Source organism: Amblyraja radiata, chromosome 4, assembly GCF_010909765.2.
Source record: "Amblyraja radiata isolate CabotCenter1 chromosome 4, sAmbRad1.1.pri, whole genome shotgun sequence".
Taxonomy (NCBI): domain Eukaryota; kingdom Metazoa; phylum Chordata; class Chondrichthyes; order Rajiformes; family Rajidae; genus Amblyraja; species Amblyraja radiata.
The window spans coordinates 965328-985637 of NC_045959.1; the positions used below are offsets into that span (position 1 = coordinate 965328).

A 20310-nucleotide genomic window follows, 5' to 3' on the forward strand; every position below is an offset into this window, starting at 1 on the left:
TTGTCCTTAATGAGTCATTGCCCATCCAAGTGCCTGTATAACTTATCCCTCCGAATACTCCCTAGTAACTTTCCAATTACAAATGTTATGCTCACCGGCCAATAGTTCCCAACATTTTCCCTGTAGCCCTTGTGGAATAGAGGGACAACATTTGCCACCCTCCAGTCTTCCGGCATCTCTCCTGTATTTAAGGACGACTCGTACATTTTACCCAAAGCTCCCGCCATTTCCTCTCTAGCTTCCCACAATGTCCTCGGATATATCTGATGAATCTGCTGAATTTTTAATTTTGCCCAATGCTCAGCTTTACTACCCTTACCAGTGACATTATAAGATTTGTCCGTTCATTAAATATTTTCTTTATCTTCTCTTGTTAATGGTTGGTGAACTTTTCCATTGGGATTTTGTTCCTGCACACTCTCGTATTTCCCTCTCTTTTGTATTCTGTATCGTTTATAACGTATAGAATAATTTGACTGGGTTAGCATGCATAGCTTCCCATTGTATTTCAGTACACGTGACAATAATAGACCAATGCCAATATCATTACTGTAAACGTTGCTGTGTTTTCAATCTATCACTCCCACCTCATGCCTCATAGTTACTATTGTCTAGATCGAAGACTGGTTTCAGATTGAACTGAATCACTCAAGAGGAAACATTGGATTGTTGATTTTTTTTAAATATTAGGGAAATAAGGAATAAAGGATCAGTACAGGAAACTGGCACTGAGATAAATGATCAGCCATGATCTTGTAAAATAGCACAGCAGGGGTAAGGGACTTAATGGTTTTTACTAATTCCCTTTTTTAGCCTATATATAAAGGTGTTTCATATTTCATTACTTTTCCAGAAAAAATACTTAACTACAGGATTACTAATTATTATTTTACTTTGTACAATTTTAAATCTAAAATAGCCCAATCCGTCAGTTGTTCCTGACAATGCCAAAGTGGAAAACCATTTTGTATATATTCCATTTATCTGTTCTCCTCACCAGTTCTACTGCTAATGTGTTTTGCCCAGTTGTACATGCATGCTATCGTCTCCTATATGGGTGAGGTACTCCTCCACTTATGTAGCTAAAAATCTAGGTTACACAAATAGACAGAAAAATAAACTGAGATTATTACTATAGTCTGGTCTGTTCGATATGTCTCACAGCCTTGCTATTAACAACACATTCCAGAGACAAAGAAGCATAATGTGCTGTAACTGCAGTTCCAACCGCCCCCATTAACCCATCTCATCTGACGTTTAAGAAATATGTCCATTGATCTACCAATCCATCCTCACTTTCACTTCCAGTGAAGACTAACTTGGACCTGAAACATTAATGGATTCTCTTTGCACAGATCCACCGATGCACTCTTGGAAACAAGAGAACATTCAAGAATAGCATTTTTCTCCTGTTAAAACGTCTAAAGTTCAGCTGCAGGCTCCCCATTGCCATTGTGCTTGGTATCACCAAGTTCAAATCTTGCACCTTCCTGATTTTCCTGACCTGAAGATTTGTTGTTTTGCCAAAGATTACTTTCAATTGCAGTGGTGCTTGCAGCATCAGCACACAGATGAGTTCATGGCAGTATTATTAGTATTTTCACCCACAATCCCCCAGCAATTGGTTTTATTCAGAGACTGTTCGATTTTTGGATACACTGAAGATCATGGAATGTGGGTGATAATGCAGAAAGTTGACCGAAGCCCAGTGATCTGCCATGCATTGAATGTTGGATCATTCATGTAGAGCCAAATAGCAAACTCCTTCTTATCTTCTTATGTTATCCTTGAAGGTCGTGTCGCAGGTTTATCAGGTGGTCAAAAAGTATTTTGGCACTTTGGCCCTCATCAGTCAGAGTATTGAGTATAGAAGTTGGGAAGTCATGTTGCAGTTGTATAAGACGTTGGTGAGACCGCATTTAGAATATTGTGTTCAGTTCTGGGCACCATGTTATAGGAAAGATGTCAAACTGAAAAGAGTACAGAGATCCCCATCCTGGAACAGTCCAATCAGGGTTGTGTCATCCGCAAACTTGAGAAGCTTGACAAAGGTGTCTGTGGAGGTGCAGTCATTGGGTGAGACGTGGTGATTGGAGTGGGATGGGTGTTAAAGGGCCCAGTCTTTGCAGACTGAGGTCAGGCTGTGAGTGGGTGTGAAGTGTTGGTTGGGGTGGGAAAGGGTCCACTCTTTTCATACTGGTGTCTTGCCTTAAGTAGGTGTGAAGTGGTGTCTATCCTTAAGTAGGTGTGAAGTGGTGAATGGGAAGGAGAGGGTGCAGGGTCCATTCTTTGCAGACTGGGGTCTGGCTGTGTTTGTTGGGGAAGGGGTACCAGGGTTACGTTTCTGATTTTCAAGCCTGCAGTAAAACTCATTCAGGTCGTTCGTCAGCTGACGATTGTCCAAAGAGCGGGAGGCTTTCCTTTTATAGCTGGTGATTTCTTGCATGCCCTTCCAAACTGAAGAAGAATTCACTAGCTGAGAACTTGCTCCTCAACTTCTCAGAGTACCTTTCCTTGGCAGCTCTGATTCCTCTTCTCAGCTCTTTATCGATTAGGCTCTCTTTTAACTCTTTAACGATTAGGCTATCGGCTTGACGCATATTTTCTCCCAGCCCCCCTCCCCCCGATCTCGAAATGGAAATGTTACATCTGTTTGGATGATCAGCCATGATCATATTGAATGGCGGTGCAGGCTCGAAGGGCTGAATGGCCTACTCCTGCACCTATTTTCTATGTTATGTTTTTATCTTCTAAATTAATCCAAATTGTCATTTCTCTCCATTACATGAAAGCTTTTCTTAAAATCGATCTTTTGATCATGTCACTATGACTTTTGCACTTTTCAACCCCATATTTCACAAACCCACTCACCTTTACCACTATTATTAAGTTAATACGTTTGTGGTTCCTACAAGCCTAGTTACTTGTTAGGTACTTTGAAACTAGTTTGCGACAGACTAAAGTAATGGAAGGTGTTGTCCTTAGAGACGCATTGCAATATAATGAATGATAATAGATGCTCTTCCTCTGAAGAAGGGTCCTAACCCAAAACATCTACTGAATGTCATTTATTTCACCACCCCCTCCATCCCACCTGGTGTCTCACAGTTTGAGATACCCATGTTTGATCCTGATCTCCGGTGGTGCCTGTGTGTGGAGTTTGTATGCTTTCCCTATGAGCACATGTGTTCCTAACCTACATTGCGAAGTTATGCAGATTGGTAGTTTAATAGGCCAATGTACCTTGTCTGTAGACGAGTGGTAGAATCTGGGGGGTTGATGAAAATGTGTGGGAAATAAAGTGGTTTAGAGAAGGAATAGTACACAAATGGGCGGTTGAAAGTCGATGCAGATTTGATGGGCCTAAAGGGCCTATCCCACCAGCATGCGATTGCATGCGTCTAGCACGACCAAACGGATGCGGAGTTCGCGTGTGACGTAATTTACGTCAAACCCATCAATCAGCTGGGCAGGAGGCGGGCCGACTGAATTTGGACGTCGCACGGCGTCGGGCGGTGACGTCATCGCGCAACGGCATGCCAGGCGGTGACATCATCGCGCAACGCCATGCGCTAGGCGTACGCCGTCAAGACGTTGCGTACGATGTCAAGGCACTGCGTACGACGTTGAGATGCTGCGTACGCCCGTTGAGACGCTGCATACGGCGTTGAGACGCTGCGTACTCCGTCAAGAAGCTGCGTACGTCCTCAATGCGCCTGCGGGCCGATAGGCCGTTGGCGCGCAGAATTTTCGAACAGTGCAAGATTTATGGAGCCCCGCGTGATGTCGGGACCAGTCCCACACAACTCTATACGCCTCCGTCAATTGAAGTGGGACCGGCCCCGCGAGGCCGTACGCCTCAAACGACCACGTTTGGTCGCGCTAGACGCATGCTATCACATGCTGGTGGGACAGGCCCTTAAGGCCATGTTTCCATGCTGTAAGACTATGACAACTGCTACAGTCTCAGTAGCCTGCGGCAGTCAACGTTGGGAGCACCAAGGGATTTGCTCAACATCTGACGGTTTGTTATGTTGTAAGGTTAATAGTAAGATTAAACGAGAATTTACCAGATTGAAGTTTGATCTGTATTTTATGAGGAGTTACGATGAGGGATTACGTGAAGAACCCGTCCAGCATGCATGCGCGACATACTTCAAAGCAGCGGTGTGGAATCACAGGCAGACACAGTAATTGAAATAAACATAGTAAAGAAAAGGAGAGCTTAGATACCAGTTTGATCACTATTATTGAGGGTGGGAGCGGAGGGCACGTAATCCCTCATCGTAACTCCTCATAAAATACAGATCAAACTTCAAACTGGTAAGTGCTCGTTTAATCTTACTATTTTACTTCGGAGTCACGTGAGTGACTACGTGAAGATTTTAAAGCTCTGTGATTTCAAACCGTGTAACAGTTCATACTTCACTCACTGCCAAAGTCACTTGAGGGAGGAAGTGTGTTATCGTATTCAACCAATGAATCTGTTGTAAAAACAATAATGGTATTTATTAACAATAACAAAAAAACAAATTGCTCCCCTGGGCTTAAATTATATATTTGCAGATTGTAATATTTTCTCTGCAAATAAAGCAGGTTTTGCCAACAGCTTATTATAAAAAGTTCTGAACGTTCTTTCCCCAGACCACCCCGCTGTAGCCAGGATGTGGTCTATTGGTACGGCCATTCTCTTAGCTGCCGACGTGGATGCTGCCCTGGTGGAGTGAGATTTGTACATGTTAGTATTTATACCAGCAGCTTTCAGCACCTGCTTGAGCCATCCTGAAATGGTTTGGCTCGTCACCCGACCATAAGGTTTCTTGTGGCTGACCCATAAGGCTTTTTCACTCCCTCGATGGATTTTAGTTGTGTCTATATAGTACAGTAGGTGGGTCATGGCACATAACCGTGGTTCTGGTGGGTAGGCCCGGAATTCCATGACTGGATTAGATGTTCCTGGCCTGCTCTGTTTGACCAGCCCCTGGATAGTAAATGAGACATGGTCTGGAGTTATGATCATGTTGTCCAGTCGTAAAAGGTGAAGTGACTGGACTCTTTGTGCTGACACAAGTGCCATCAGCATGATCGTCTTGACAGTTAATTGTTCCAGGGTGAGGGACCTGGCTGGTGACCATCCCCCGGGTTATGTCAGGACCACACTGACATCCCAGATATGGGTGTACCTAGGTCTAGGGGGATTAGAGTTGAATATCCCCCTCATGAGTTTGACCACCAGCGGGTTGGACCCCATAGCCTGTTGTCCTGGTGCCTGTATTAAATAGGCAGACAGAGCACTTCTGGCTGTGTTGATGGCGCTGTAGCTGAGTCCTTCATTGTGGTAAAGGCCTGCCAGGAACTCCAGTACATTGGTGACTGTTGTGGTTGAATAGGTGGTTCCTGTATCCAAACAGTATTTCTCCCACTCTTGATACTAGATAAGTATTGTTTCCTTCTGGATACACGGTGGGATGCTGTCATGGTGTTGTTGGTGGTTTCTGACAATCCCAGGCCCAGCAGAGGCCTTTTCAAAATCTGCAACCCAGGAGTTTGATTTTATCATGGCAAGGGTGGCTTGTGCCAGATACTGGGTGGGTTAGCAATTCTGGGTTACTGGGAAAAGTATGGGGTCTCGACGATCATATCGAGGAGCACTGGGAACCATGGCTGTGTAGGCCAGTCGGGTACTATCAAAATACCTGAAGCATAGTCCATTTGTATTTTGCGTAGTACCCGACTGATGAGGCAGAAGGGAGGAAATGCATAAAAGAATAAATTTCCCCAGTCCAGCGCGAACGCATCTACCGCTGCTGCCTCAGGGTCTGGTTCCCAAGCGACATACATAGGAACCTGGTGATTTAGTCTGGATGCAAATAGATCGATATCTGGCGTACCATATTGCTTGGTAATTTTAGCAAATACTCTGGAATTTAACATCCATTCGGTGTTGTCATTGAATTTGCGTGACCTGGTGTCTGCCACTGCATTTAGCTTACCCGGCAGGTAAGTTGCTGATAGCCAAATATGTCTGTCGACACACCATTGCCAGATTGTGTTGCCCAATTTGTCGCATGATATCGATTTTATGCCGCCCATATGGTTAATATAGGCCACCACCGTGGTATTATCTATTTGTAACCAAACATGCAAGTGATGCATTTTTGTTGAATATGCTTTTAATCCATAAAATGCACCCAACATTTCTAGATAATTTATGCCCAGTGTAAGTAGTAACGATGACTCTGGGTTAGTCCATCTACCACCTGTGCTGGATATGGAATTAGTTGCTCCCCAGCCTTGAGCACTGGCATCTGTGGATAACTAATGTAGGGTTAACAATGATGATAGGGCTGGAACTATGCCAAATGTTCTCTAGCCACCACTGTAGCTCTGATATTCCTTCAGTGGATAATTTCATGATCCAGTCAAAATGACCTGCATGTCGTTTTAGTGCCTGCACTTTTGCTCTTTGTAAGTTTTGATAGTGCAAAGGTCCAAATTGTGTAGCTGGAAATGCTGCTACCATTTTCCCAATTACTCTCGCCACTTGTCGAATGGTTGGTCGCTCGTTGACCATTAAATTGTTACATGTTTGTGCCAATTCAGCTGTTTTTGTCTTTGGCAAAGTTACAGACATGTGGACTGAGTTAATTGTGAAGCCCAGATAGTCCATGGTTGTGGATGGCTTCAACTTAGATTTATCTGGATGTAAGACATATCCCAAGGTTTCAAACAATTGTTTGGTAGCTGACACAACTGATATAGCCAATTCCATGGTTTTGCCTACTATTAAGATATCATCAAGATATGCCATGACAATATGTTTTTGTCTTCTTAATATTGCCAAGGCTGGCTTTAGTATCTTGGTGAATAATCTTGGGGCTGATGTTAAGCCGTTAGGCAACGCTTTAAACTGCCATTGCTGCCCCAGCCAGGTAAATTTCAGGTATCTGCGATGATCCTTATGAATGGGTACTGAATAGTAAGCATGTTTAAGGTCAATGCTTGCAATGAAGTATCCTTTCGAAATCAGTTGTTTGGCAGTTACAAACGTTTCCATTTTGAAATGTACATACTTAACAAACATATTTAGTGAAGTTAAGTCAATGATGATGCGACATCCACCATCTCTTTTAGTTTTAGTTAATATATTAGAGACAAATTCCAAGGGTTCATGTTTGGTTTTTTCAATTATACCCTTTGTGATTAGCCTCACCAGTTCAGCTTGTCCCTCTCGTTTTTCTTTAACTGAGAGGGAAAAGACCCTTTGGGGTGAATGCTGAACTGGTGGCAAGTTTTCTAGCGTAAACTCTATTTTGTATCCACGAATGCTGTTGAGTATATACTTGTCATTCGTGATAGACTTCCATGCTTGCACAAACAGGTGTAATCTCCCCCCTGTTAGTATAGAGCCCCCACTTCTATATGCTGGTAGGAACCAGACCCACCTACCTCCATGGTTATAGGTGTTTCTTCTGTTTCTTTGTCGGACGATGAGTCTTCTGTTGTGTTGTCTGACGTGTTGCTGTTGGTTGGGGGTGGCGCATTTTCCATAGGGTCCGCTCTGGGCCTTGGCCTAAAAAAGGCTTGTGATGTGCGGACCCTGAGCTTTCAACAGTCCCATAGGGTAGACGTCGACTGGTGGACGCGGTGGGGTACTGCCGCTTGGGTTTAGTGGGTTTGCTCGTCCCGGGGCCTGCCCTCATGAGGCCAAATGTTTTGGACTCCTCCTCCATATCTTTTACTTTCTTGGAGAGGTTTTGGCCGAAGAGCAGGATTTCTGGCTCTGTGGTCGGCGTTTTGCACAAACCCGCGAATTTCGGGTTGAGAGCAGGTCTTATAATCTCCTTGCGGAGGTTGTTAATTTCAAACTGGGTATTGCACAGCAGTGCGAGTGTATCCTGCTGATTCGTGGTCATTTTTGTCCCATCCACGGAACGAGCATACGAAGTGATGGCTGACGTCAGGAGCCTGAGGATCCGCTGTAGTTTGAGCTCTTGATTGCAGATATTTGGCCCAACGTGCCCCCAGATTTGGCTGTTGACAGCCGGCACGTTGAGCGAGGCGCAATTATCAGGGGCCAAATATAGCTCTAGGGCCTCATTAACTACCTGCTCCTGTAGGGGCTTGAAGGATAGGTAGTTAATGCTGGCCGCCAGTTTTGGCTCTAATGGCCGTCCTACACTTGGAGCTGCCACGTAACGGTCTACCACACCCAGCAGCTCTTCCTGTTCCAGTACCCCAAGCGTACTCCCGACATCTTCGGCCAGTGACCCCTCTTCTTGACCAGCCCAGCCCTGGTCACCAAAGCTGCCCTCGGATAAGGGGGAAGCGATGGCCAGTGCGTGAGGCACTGTGGTGGGAGTGCCTGAACTCCCTTTGCGTGACTGCCCCTCACGAAGCAAGTCTCGCTGGAGCATACGCTCCACGAGCTGCTCCATGCGGCTCAGGCGGCTGTCTCTGCCCCACGCGGGCAGTGAGACGTCCCCGTCCGAAGAATCGGAAACCACCGGCCAGTTAGTCTTCCGTGCTGCTTTACATCCAGCCCGCTGCTCAGGCTGCGCTAGCGGGACTGGGCTCGGCATGGTGTCGGGGATGGCGGATCACTGGGTTAGCGGTCCTACCGCCTCTTGCCCCCCACTGATGGAACGCTCCTCCGTTGGAGTCGAACGGGGGGCAGATTTCTTGGATAGTCTTGTTTTGTTCATGTTCGCCCTGTTGAAACAAAACAAAACCCTTCTTTTCCGGAAAAAACGACGTCAGAATAAACTTATCTGACGGTCCGTCTTTTTAAACTGTAGCGGGAGCGCCTGACTGTTGCTGTTGCACTGCGTGAAAGCAATGTCGCGCATGCGTGCTGGACGGGTTCTTCACGTAGTCACTCACGTGACTCCAAAGTAAAATTGCAGTATATATCTCTACACTCTGTGTGTCTGTGTGTGTGAGAAAGAGAGAGGGAGAGAGAAATTTAATTTTATCGGCACTGCCAGAGAGATGAGCTGATGGATTTGCAGGTTTCCAGGTGGGGGAGAATGGCATTGACTCCACTCATATTAATTCCTGCGTATCTTCTTTGAATAGAAAATCAGAAACCAAAATGAAACCACCCGCGATCCTTGGAGCACGATTACTAACAGCTCAATGTGCAGTTGAATGCCTGTTTTCCTGCCTGTGGACATGATACTGTAGTGGTACTCTGTTCCACCTATTTTTTGACTCATTGAAGGAAAAGGCTCGTTGCAAGACAATGAGGGTTATTCAACCATGGTCTAGCTCATTGATTTAATTTTAAAACATTAAAACAGGTACAGCATCCCTAAATGGATTCCCATGTTCCACCAGAAACGTTGGAGCAGTTCTGTACCTGCATCTGCAGTGCCTGGACTGTACAAGTGCTCCACAATTCTCATTTGGAAAAGCATCAAGGTTTATGCCTGGATACATGTTTCCAGGTCAAAATATTTAATTGACTGTATATATTTAATTGTCCAGACTGACTTTTGTCAGAGCACCCACCCCGCCTATCGCAAATGCATTCCAATTCCTCGGTAAGCTGCAGGCTGCTGCTTAGCATTGCTAGTCATTTGCAATACACAGGCCTTGCTGGTGTGTACAGCAATGAATTGTGCAGTAATTGCTGGCCGCAAATAACATCATTTAAAAGAGGCAGCAGAAATGTAGTTTATTGCACACAATTCATTCATTGGGCACAGGTTTAATTGCACATTGTGATACCAGTGCCAAGTTTTGAGGTAAGCCTATTTTTCCCTCTGTGTAATTTTGTTCAATACTCTTTACACAATAAATAGATGCAGTTCAGGATGAACTATGACACTGGCAACAATTGGTAATCAGCAGAGCCTGTACCTTTAAGATAATGGTACTGCACCTTACACCTTAGTCAGTGGGACAGATTGCTGGCAATTTTCAGTGCCATGAATGCATGATAACATTTGTTTTTTAATTGCACTATGAAGGTATGTTTACTATCGTACTTCAAACATTACTGATGCCAGGAGCTGAAAGGATAACTGTATACCAACTCATAAAATGAAGCCACCTTACTTAATGTTGTTGCTTGTGTTTATTATAATATAATGGGCCTCAGGGTTTCATGTAATATTATTGAATATGCAAGATTTGTTTAATCTCTTACAACGCACTCCAAATCTTTCCAAGAATTACATTTTTGCACCAAAATTATATTGAAGCAATATGCTGTCAGAATTGTTTATTCATTGTAACAATTTATTATTATACAATGTGCCCATTATAAAACAACATCTACTATATCCGTTCTTCTAGGTGTGGACTCCAGTATATTGGCGAGACCAAGTGCATAATGGGCGATCGTTTTGCTGAACATCTTTGCCTGGGCCTACACGATCTCCCTTTTGCTAAACACTTTAACTTCCCCTCCCCTTCCCGTACTGACCTTTCTGTCCTGGGCCACCTCCACTGTCAGAGAGAGGTCAAACAGTACCTCATATTTTTCTTGGGCAGCTTATGACCCAGCGTATGAATATTGATTTCTCTAACCAAGTAACCCTTGCTTTCCCTCTCTCTCTGACCCTCCCCCACCCCAGTTCTCCTACTAGGTTCACTGCCATCCTGATTCATTTTACTATTTATATGCCTTGTTGTCACCTTCCCCTAAGCCAACAATGTATTGATATTGGTGTATTAGTGTCATGTGTTCTGAGATAGAGTGAAATTGTTTTGTGTGCAATTCAAGTGGAACATACCATGCAATAATACTTTCATGCTATACATGAGTTCTAAAGTCAAAAAAGAGTATATAAAGTATGAACGAGAATATAGCATTATAGCAGCAGAGAAAGTGAACGTAAAAATGTGCTGGGGGGTGCAACAACGTAGGTGGCAATGATTGGAAATACATCCTCAGAATATGAGAAGTCTTTTCAAATCTGAGAACAGTAGGGAAGAAGCTGTTATTGAGTACATGCTTCCAAGCTTTAGGTTATTCTGCATAATGGGAGAATGAAGAACAGGGAATGACGGTGTGAGTGGTCCTTGATTATATTGTAGAAACAAGGACGGCTGATGCTGGTTTGCAATCAAATGTCAAAATGTTAAAAGAAGGAAGGGTCCTGACCTGAATTGTTACCTATCCATGTTCTCAAAGGATGCTGCCTGCCCTGCTGTGTTACTCCAGCACTTTGTATCTATTTCCTTGATTATGTTGATTCACGTTGCCTCAGATTATGTTCTGAGGCAAAGTGAAGTATAAGGGCAGTCGATGGGAGGTTGGTTTGTGTGATACACTGGGCTGTATCTACTACTTTCTGCAGTTTCTTGCCGTCTTGGGCTGAGCAGTTGTCATACCAACCTGTGATAGGAAGGTTTCTAAAGTGCATCTGTAGAATTGCCAAATTTCCTTATGGGCCTGTCCCAATTACACAACTTTTTCGGCGTCTGCCGGCACCAGTCATAGGTCGTTGCAGGTCGCCAAAAATATTCAACGTTGAAAATCCAGCGGTGACCAGAAAGACGCTACGACTCTTTGGGCGACTGAAGACTCTTTGGGCGACATGTCACGGGGTGAAGCTTGTATGGTCTTATGGGGCGCCGTCCTGTATGGGTTTTGCTGCCCAGCCGGCAGCTGACCTTTTATCATCTCTTTTTTTTATTTTTAGTTAGTTGAGTTTTTGTTTTTCGGAGTTCTAGTCATTTTTATGTGGGGGGGGAAACTACTTTCTAGGGTCCCTACCTGGTCAGAGAGGCAGCTTTTCTATGGGCTGCACCTTCGACCCGTCCTCGTGGACTACCAGCGGGCCTGGAGCGGCGTTTCCTGAGGGGACCGCCCAGTACCTCGGCTTCGGTGGCGGCACAGCGTTGGAGCGCTATCGCGGAGCGGGCGATGCCTTGCCCGGGTCGTCGCGCTGGAACTCCGGTCAGCTGAAGACCGCCGATGAAACATTGTGGAGCTGCGGGTCTGTGGAGCGGCCAGCAGCGTGCTGCACTTTACATCGGGAGCCTGAGATCTCTCGCCGAGATCGCCAGTGTGTGGAGCTCCTTCCAGCGCGGCCTGTTGGCTTTGGAAGCCGCGGTCTCCGGTACGGAAGCGGCCATTCCAGGTTTCCCATGCCGCTGAGAGGGTTCTCCCGACGCCGGAGCACCATCATCCGGCGAGAACGGCCTGGAACATCGTGCCTCCGTAAAGGCGACTGCGGAGGCCTCAATAGGCCTGACTATGGGTGGACATGGGGATGGGGACTGGACTTTGTGCCTTCCCTCATAATGGGAACCATTGTGGGGGGATGTTTTTTATGTTACATTTCTTTATTATTGTTATGTTGTTTTCTTTTTTATGTGCTGCATTGGCAATACGCATTTCACTACACCAATTGGTGTATGTGACTAGTAAAGAACCTTTTGAACCTTATGAACCTTTTGGTCATGAGTAGTCGCCCAAAGAGCTATATCTTGTTCTGGTCGCCGCTGGATTTTCAACATGTTGAAAATATTCGGCAAACTGCAATGACCCATGACAGGTGCCGGCAGTCGCCGAAAAAGTCGCGTAAGTGGGACAGGCCCAATAGTTGTCTGAGGGCCCAGAGATATTGGTGTGTTTTCAAGGCCGCATCATCAATGTGGTTGAACCACATTTAAGAACTTGAAGTTCTCGAATATCTGCTCCTTTGATGCAGCCCCACTTCCTGAAGTCCATGACCAACCCCTTCATTTTTCTGATATTGAGGGAGATAGATACAGAATGCTGGAGTAGCTCAGCGGGACAGGCAGCATCTCTGGAGAGAAGGAATGGGTGATGTTTCGGGTTGAGACCCTCTTCATGGAGTTCTTGTTGTTTTGACATCATACTACTAATCTCTCTTTCTCCTTCCTATACTCTGTCTCAATATTATTTAAAATCCAGCCAACCAGCCCACTGGTATTATCTGCAAACTCGTAAATAGAGTTAGAGCAACATTTGGCTGCACAGTCATGAGTATATCGGGTGTATAGTTAGGAGCTTTCATCATGTGACTTAACCTTTTTTGAGGTACTTTTTCAAATGCCTTCTAGTCCAAATAGAAAACTTTTTCCATCCAATCTAATCTTTTTACTCTAAAAGACTTCAATAACTTTATCAGACATAGTGCCTTGGCCATGGAGTTGCTGCCTTACTGCATCAGAGATCTGGGTTCAATCCTGACTGTGGGTGCTGTCTGTAGGGGATTTGTACGTTCTCCCTATGACTGCGTGGGATTTCTGGAGGTGCTCCAGTTTCCTCCCACATTCCAAAGACATGCTTCTGTAAATTGTCCCGAGTGTGCAGGATAGAACTAGTGTACAGGTGATGGTTGGTCGACACAGACTAGGTGGAAAAGGGCCTGTTTCCATGCTCTGTTTCTAAACTAAACATACTTCCTCTTCGTGAAGCTTGATTAGATTATGATTTTTCCAAATGAACTTTATTCACAATTGGTTTTAATGTTTTTCCAACAATAGGTGTTAGATTCTCCTCTCCCCTGTTTTTCCTGTTGGTATTTTTCCAACCCCTCTAATAATAGTCCAGAATGGGAAGATTGCAACCAATGCATTCACTTTTTTGATCAACACTACTTTTAGGACCAGGGATGCGAGCCATCTGAGCTAGGGATCGTTTTGGTGTTTAGGACCATGCACTACACAATGCTATTTCTCCAGTGATGGCAATGGTATTTAATTCATCACTAACATTATTCGGTATTAATGGGATGCTTGTTGTATCTTCTACCATAAACACTGATGCAAAATATTAATATAATTCCTCTGCCATTTGCATGGTCTCTATAACTATTTCTGTGCCTTATTCTCTGAAGAACCTATGTTCACTTTGACCTCTTACTTTTTATATCGTTAACTAAACTCTTTTTGTCTGCACCAGGATGATTAAAACTATTATATTTTAACGCAATCATGGCTATTTGGCAAGTCAACTAGACACAACCCAGGATCATCTTTCTCAGTCTATACCACAATTGTTGGTTCATTTAGCGATTGGTCTATTTGGGGCGATCCCAATATTTCATTTTATCTGTGATAAATGGCATTGCATTGCTGATCAAAGTTACTGATAATACGATATTGTAGTGGCACATGATCTTTAACTTAGTTTCACTAAGTTTGATGGACATGTTAAGCAGAAGTAAATCTTCTCTGCACAGCAGTTAGCGCAGGAGTTTATTGGCAGCATTATATCATGTTTATACTGGGTCTTATGTTTTTCCCAAACCCTACTCTCCAACCCCAATGTCCTAAATTGAGCTCTCAACCTCAGTAGAGTTTTTCTCAATTTGAGGCTTGTCACCATTTGCTGGATGACAGGAAGAGGGGGCCTCTCACACCCTCCCGCTTCCAAAGTACAAATTAAAAACATCGTGAGGAAACAGCGGGAACTTACTAGAGTACATCACCAGTTGACTTTTCACCAGGCATATTGGGTTTCGCCTATTTCCTCCTCACCCGCTGAGTTTCTCCAGCATTTTTGTCTACCTTGGGTTTTGACATTGTTGTGATTGATCATTTAAAGGATCAAATATGGAGGCATTTTGAATAGTCTGTGCTGTTAATGTATGCAAAATGCTGTTTGAGAAACCAAGCAATGGTTTTGTTAATTTAAACTAGCAACAAATAGTAATTTTACAACGCCAAATGACTGTAAAAGAAGTTACCAAACAGTGTAGCACATCCTGTTGCCACTCTAATAGTTATCTACTTTTTTTGCTCTAGATGAGCTTGAAATATTCCAGAGAAATGGAGTGCGAAAGATTCGCAGCCGACAACAAATACCTGGTGGAACAACCTGGGGACCTTTTGACGGCAGTATCGGAGTGACTGACAGCAGTTCTTCGGTATGTCAATGTTTCATTTGGTTAGAGAGTTGAATACATCTACTTATTTTAGACTGGAGTTTATTAAAAAAAACTTAATATTTGTCACTTATTGAGATTTATTTTAAAATGCAACAATTACTACTTATTGTGTGGAACTTTCTATCCATAATTATTATAATGTGTGAACATTTGTGCAAAGTTCTTAATTTTCTACACAAATGAGAGATGATATTAAGATTATAAAATGAGTCAATGTTTGCCAGCAACATTCCTTGAATTTAATAATTTGATAGATTAACAAATAGTATATCTGGGTTTCACTCTTGGATGGGCCAGCGGTGAACTGCTAAGGTATGTTGGCATTTGGCAGAGACCAGAAACATTCCAAGTTCACTTCCTTGATATATTGAAATTTCTGATTGTGGCTTAGATTGTGGGAGAGAAATTCAAGATTATAATAAATATTTTTATTGTGGTAAACTGATAATATGGTTAAATAGAATAACTTGCTTTAGGATTTCAAACTGTTATCTTGGTATACTATATCAATATCAAAGTACCAAAATCCTGAAAATACTTACCAGGTAAGCAGCACCTGTGGGGTTGGGAACGGAATGAATGTTTCAGCGTACACACGTTTAAACTCTGTGATCCGTAAAACCAAGTTCTGTCAGTGGTCTGTGTGGACAATCTCCTGACTCCCACAGCTTCTACATATCTGCAAGGCACAAGTCAGGAATGTGATGTTATTCCCTCCATTTGCCTGGAGAAATGTAACTGCGACAGCACTCAAAACGCTTGATGCCATCGATGAATAAGCATGCCTCTTGTATGGAATCACATCCACTACCTAAAACATTCATTCCCTCCACCACTGCTGCACCATGGCTGCATTGTGTACCGGATACTAATTGCACAGCTGTCACTCAAGATAAAGGCTTCAGATGCATAGGAATGTCGTTACTTGCAAATTCTTCTCCAAGTTGTTCATAACTTCATCTTCATCATGTCCATAGCCCATCTTAGCACGATCATTTACAGATCAACATCCAATGCTACCCTTGCTAACTATTCCCACACCCCCACACAAGAATAATTCAAAAAGTGTTGGCTGGTATACAATTCTGACAGACAATGCATGATAGTGAGGGAATGTGGGGGAATTGTTTATACTTAGCCAGCATTCTGCCTGGAATATGTTACTTGCTCCTGTCATTGGCAGTCAGGTTATAGACATGCAGAACTGAAATGTGGACAATGCAGTGTGTGGATATACCTTCAGCAACAAATGTCTGCTGGAGGAACACAGCAGGTTGAACAACATCTGTAGGGGGATGGAATTGTCGACATTTTGGATTGAAATACTGCATCAGGACTGTCCTTTTTCCCTGGTTGCTCAAACTGCTGAGTTTCTCTGCCATATTGTGGCTCTAGATTCTGCAGTCTCTTCTGCCTCTGCTGCTGCACCTGAGTTAGACAAAGCATAATGCTGACAGATAACTAGCCTAAATTTAGACAATGCACAGTGCTAAATAAATCATGACATCAACCGGCATTCTGCACCAACAGTTATAAGGCCAGGAAATACCCAATTCTGATCGATGCCCAGATCAGAAAAACTCCATGCTACCAGCTTTGAGACCAGCAAAATACTGCACTAACTTTCACAGGATCAGACAATAGGCAGTATTAAAATAGACAAGACTAATTTTAACCAATGCAAATTAGACAATCATCAGTGCTAACCATCACAAAACGCCAGCTCTAATGTCATCACATCAACTATTCCAGTATGATAACTTATGGCATGAGAAAATACCACATCCTACACTGATGAGATCAGAATACAATGAGCCATGAACTTAGATCATTTCCAAGAAATTCGAGCGGACCCACCATGGAATACCAACATTGTGAATAGGTAATAGACAATAGGTGCAGGAGTAGAAGCCATTCGGCCCTTCGAGCCAGCACTGCCATTCAATGTGATCATGGCTGATCATCCCCAATCAGTACCCCGTTCCTGCCTTCTCCCCATATCCTCTGACTCTGCTATTTTTAAGAGCCCTATATAGTTCTCTCTTGAAACCATCCAGAGAACCTGCCTCCACCACCCTCTGAGGCAGAGAATTCCACACACACCACTCTCTGTGAGAAAAAGAGTTTCCTCGTCTCCGTTCTAAATGGCTTACTCCTTATTCTTAAATTGTGGCCCCTGTTTCTGGACTCCCCCAACATCGGGAACATGGTTCCTGCCTCTAGTGTGTCCAAACAATCTTATATGTTTCAATGGGATACCCTCTCATCCTTCTAAACTCCAGAGTGTACAAGCCCAGCTGCTCCATTCTCTCAGCATATGACAGTCCCACCATCCCGGGAATTAACCTTGTAAACCTATGTTGCACTCCCTCAATAGCAAGAATGTCCTTCCTCAAATTAGGGGACCAAAACTGTACACAATACTCCAGGTGTGGTCTCACTAGGGCTCTGTACAACTGCAGAAGGACCTATTTGCTCCTATATTTGATTCCTCTTGTTATAAAGGCCAACATGCCATTCGCTTTCTTCACTGCCTGCTGTACCTGCATTCTTACTTTCATAAACGGATGTACAAGGACCCCCAGATCCCGTTGTACTTCCCCTTTTCCCAACGACGCCATTTAGATAGTAATCTGCCTTCCTGTTTTTGCTACCAAAGTGGATAACCTCACATTTATCCGCATTAAACTTCATCTGCCATTGAAACATATAAGATTGTTAAGGGCTTGGACACGCTAGAGGCAGGAAACATGTTCCCGATGTTGGGGGAGTCCAGAACCAGGGGCCACAGTTTAAGAATAAGGAGTAAGCCATTTAGAACGGAGACGAGGAAACACTTTTTCTCACAGAGAGTGGTGAGTGTGTGGAATTCTCTGCCTCAGAGGGCGGTGGAGGCAGGTTCTCTGGATGCTTTCAAGAGAGAGCTAGATAGGGCTCTTAAAAATAGCAGAGTCAGGGGATACGGGGAGAAGGCAGGAACGGGGTACTGATTGGGGATGATCAGCCATGATCACATTGAATGGCGGTGCTGGCTCGAAGGGCCGAATGGCCTACTCCTGCACCTATTGTCTATTGTCTATTGCATCTGCCCACTCCCCCAACCTGTCCAAGTCACCCTGCAGTCTCATAGCATCCCCCTCACAGTTCACACTGCCACCCAGCTTTGGGTCATCTGCAAATTTGCTAATGTTACTTTGAATCCATCCAAATCATTGATGTATATTGTAAATAGCTGCGGTCCCAGTACCAAGCCTTGCGGTACCCCACTAGTCACTGCCTGCCATTCTGAAAGGGACCCGTTAATCCCTACTCTTTGTTTCCTGTCTGTCAACCACTTCTCTATCCATGTCAGCACTCTACCCCCAATACCATGTGCCCTAATTTTGCCCACTAATCTCCTACGTGGGACCTTATCAAATGCTTTCTGAAAGTCCAGGTACACTACATCCACTGGCTCTCCCTTGTCCATTTTCCGAGTTACATCTTCAAAAAATTCCAGAAGATTAGTCAAGCATGATTTCCCCTTTGTAAATCCATGCTGACTCGGACCAATCCTGCTACTGCTATCCAAATGTGCGGCTATCTCATCTTTTATAATTGACTCCAGCATCTTCCCCACCACCGATGTCAGGGTAACTGGTCTATAATTTTTTTATAGTAGCAGCAGTTATCTTGATAATCTTGGCTCCAAGCCTCTGGTTGCACCAATTTTGTACTGCACACTACCCTCGATGAAAGAATGTTACACAATACTCCATATCCTGGATCAGGTGCTATAACGCATTGAGCAAAGGAGTTGGTGGCTGGTTATCAGAGCCCAGCATTTTGCAGTGAGAAGTGTTGGGATTAAAAGCTTCATTATAGCAGATATGGAAAGATTATAGCAGATATGTTTTTTTGAGTGGTCAGTTGCATTTTGAGTAGTGGAAAATTGGAAGGCTGGTATAAAAACTGGAGGATTGTTGCAGAGGTTTTTGAATTATGGGAGGATGGCACGGAAAACAGAGGCTGGAATTTTGTTAAGGATTGTGGGCAATAGCTTCCTCACAGAGCTGGAGACCCGGGTTCCATCCTGACCTCAGGTGCTGTCTGTGTGGAGTTTGAACATTCTTTCTGTGGCCACTCTGGGCACTGTGACTTGGGGTGTGGGCTGGCACATTTCCTGGGGGGGGTAAGTTTGGTAGATTGTTTTACATTAACAATCAAAACCTTTTGTTTGGAACCCACATTTCCATTTTATATATTTAAGGGTTTTTTTTAAATTCTATAGTATACTTTAGTAATCGCTATTACTAAAAGTCTGGTCTTGACCACTTCCTGTTGTTCTGTACATTGATATTTTTTTTTAATGCTGCCACTTACGGCTGTGATTTTTGGCCATCTAACTCAGAGTCCCCCTCCGCTGTGCAGGACAAGAGGATTTTTCCCATTGATGAAAAATAAAAGAGTTATTAGTGTTTAAAAAATGTTGAGATTCTCTCTCCTGAAGGCCACGCCCCTTCTGGAGGGACTATAAAACCCAGAAGTATTGAGTGCCTCAGTCAGTCTCTGCAAGATGGGGGGAGCGAGAGGGTCATGTCTCTCAGTCTGAGCTGTGAATAACACTGAACACATGTCTACTAAACTTTGAGTGGTTTTACTGTCCTGTCAGTGCCCTTAATGTGGTTTGATAATATAGTTTGGAAATGCTAAAGCTGCCTTGCCTTTGGTTTGGAAATGCTAAAGTTGCCTTGCCTTTGGTTTGGAAATGCTAAAGTTGCCTTGCCTAATTAAAGTTGCCTTGCCTAATTAAAATTGCCTGGCCTAATTAAAGTTGCCTTGCCTGATTAAAGTTGCCTTGCATAATTAAAGTTGCCTTGCCTAATTAAAGTTGCCTTGCCTAATTAAAGTTGCCTTGCCTAATTAAAGTTGCCTTGCCTAATTAAAGTTGCCTTGCCTAATTAAAGTTGCCTTGCCTAATTAAAGTTGCCTTGCCTAATTAATGTTGCCTTGCCTTCTATATAATTAAAAGTCTAATCTTGACCACTTCCTGTTTGCGCTTTATATTGATTTTAGAAAAAACGCTACCACGTACGGCTGTGATTTTTGGCCATCTTACTCAAAGTCCCCCTCCGCTCATCAGGTGCTGAGGATTTTTCCCATCGATTAAATTTAAAAGAGTTATTAGTGTTTAAATAATGTTGAGATTCGCTCTCCTGTCAATCACGCCATGAAGGCCACGCCCCTTCTGGTAGGAGGGGGAGGGGCTATAAAACCCATAAGTGTGGGCGTGGCTCAGTCCATGCAAGATGGAGGAGAGAGAGGTCACGACTTGTTTTCTTTAGTGGCCTTGCGCCCTGCTTGAAATGGTACGAAACTGCACTTCAATTTGGTGGCCTTGCACCCTGCTTGAAGTGGTAAGAAACTGCACTTGAATTTGGTGTCCTTGCACCCT

General features: G+C 43.9%; 1 protein-coding gene across 3 annotated transcripts in view; it reads left to right on the plus strand.

The window, feature by feature from the left end:
• Positions 1 to 20310, plus strand: part of zfpm2 (zinc finger protein, FOG family member 2) — a 660636-nt gene that overhangs the window by 390807 nt on the left and 249519 nt on the right. The window contains exon 4 of one of the 3 annotated variants that reach the window (XM_033018889.1): positions 14734 to 14855. The exons of the other annotated variants lie outside the window; for them this stretch is intronic. Coding sequence (XP_032874780.1) covers positions 14734 to 14855 — 122 coding nt within the window. The remainder of the gene's footprint in view (positions 1 to 14733; positions 14856 to 20310) is intronic. 3 annotated transcript variants of the gene reach the window in all.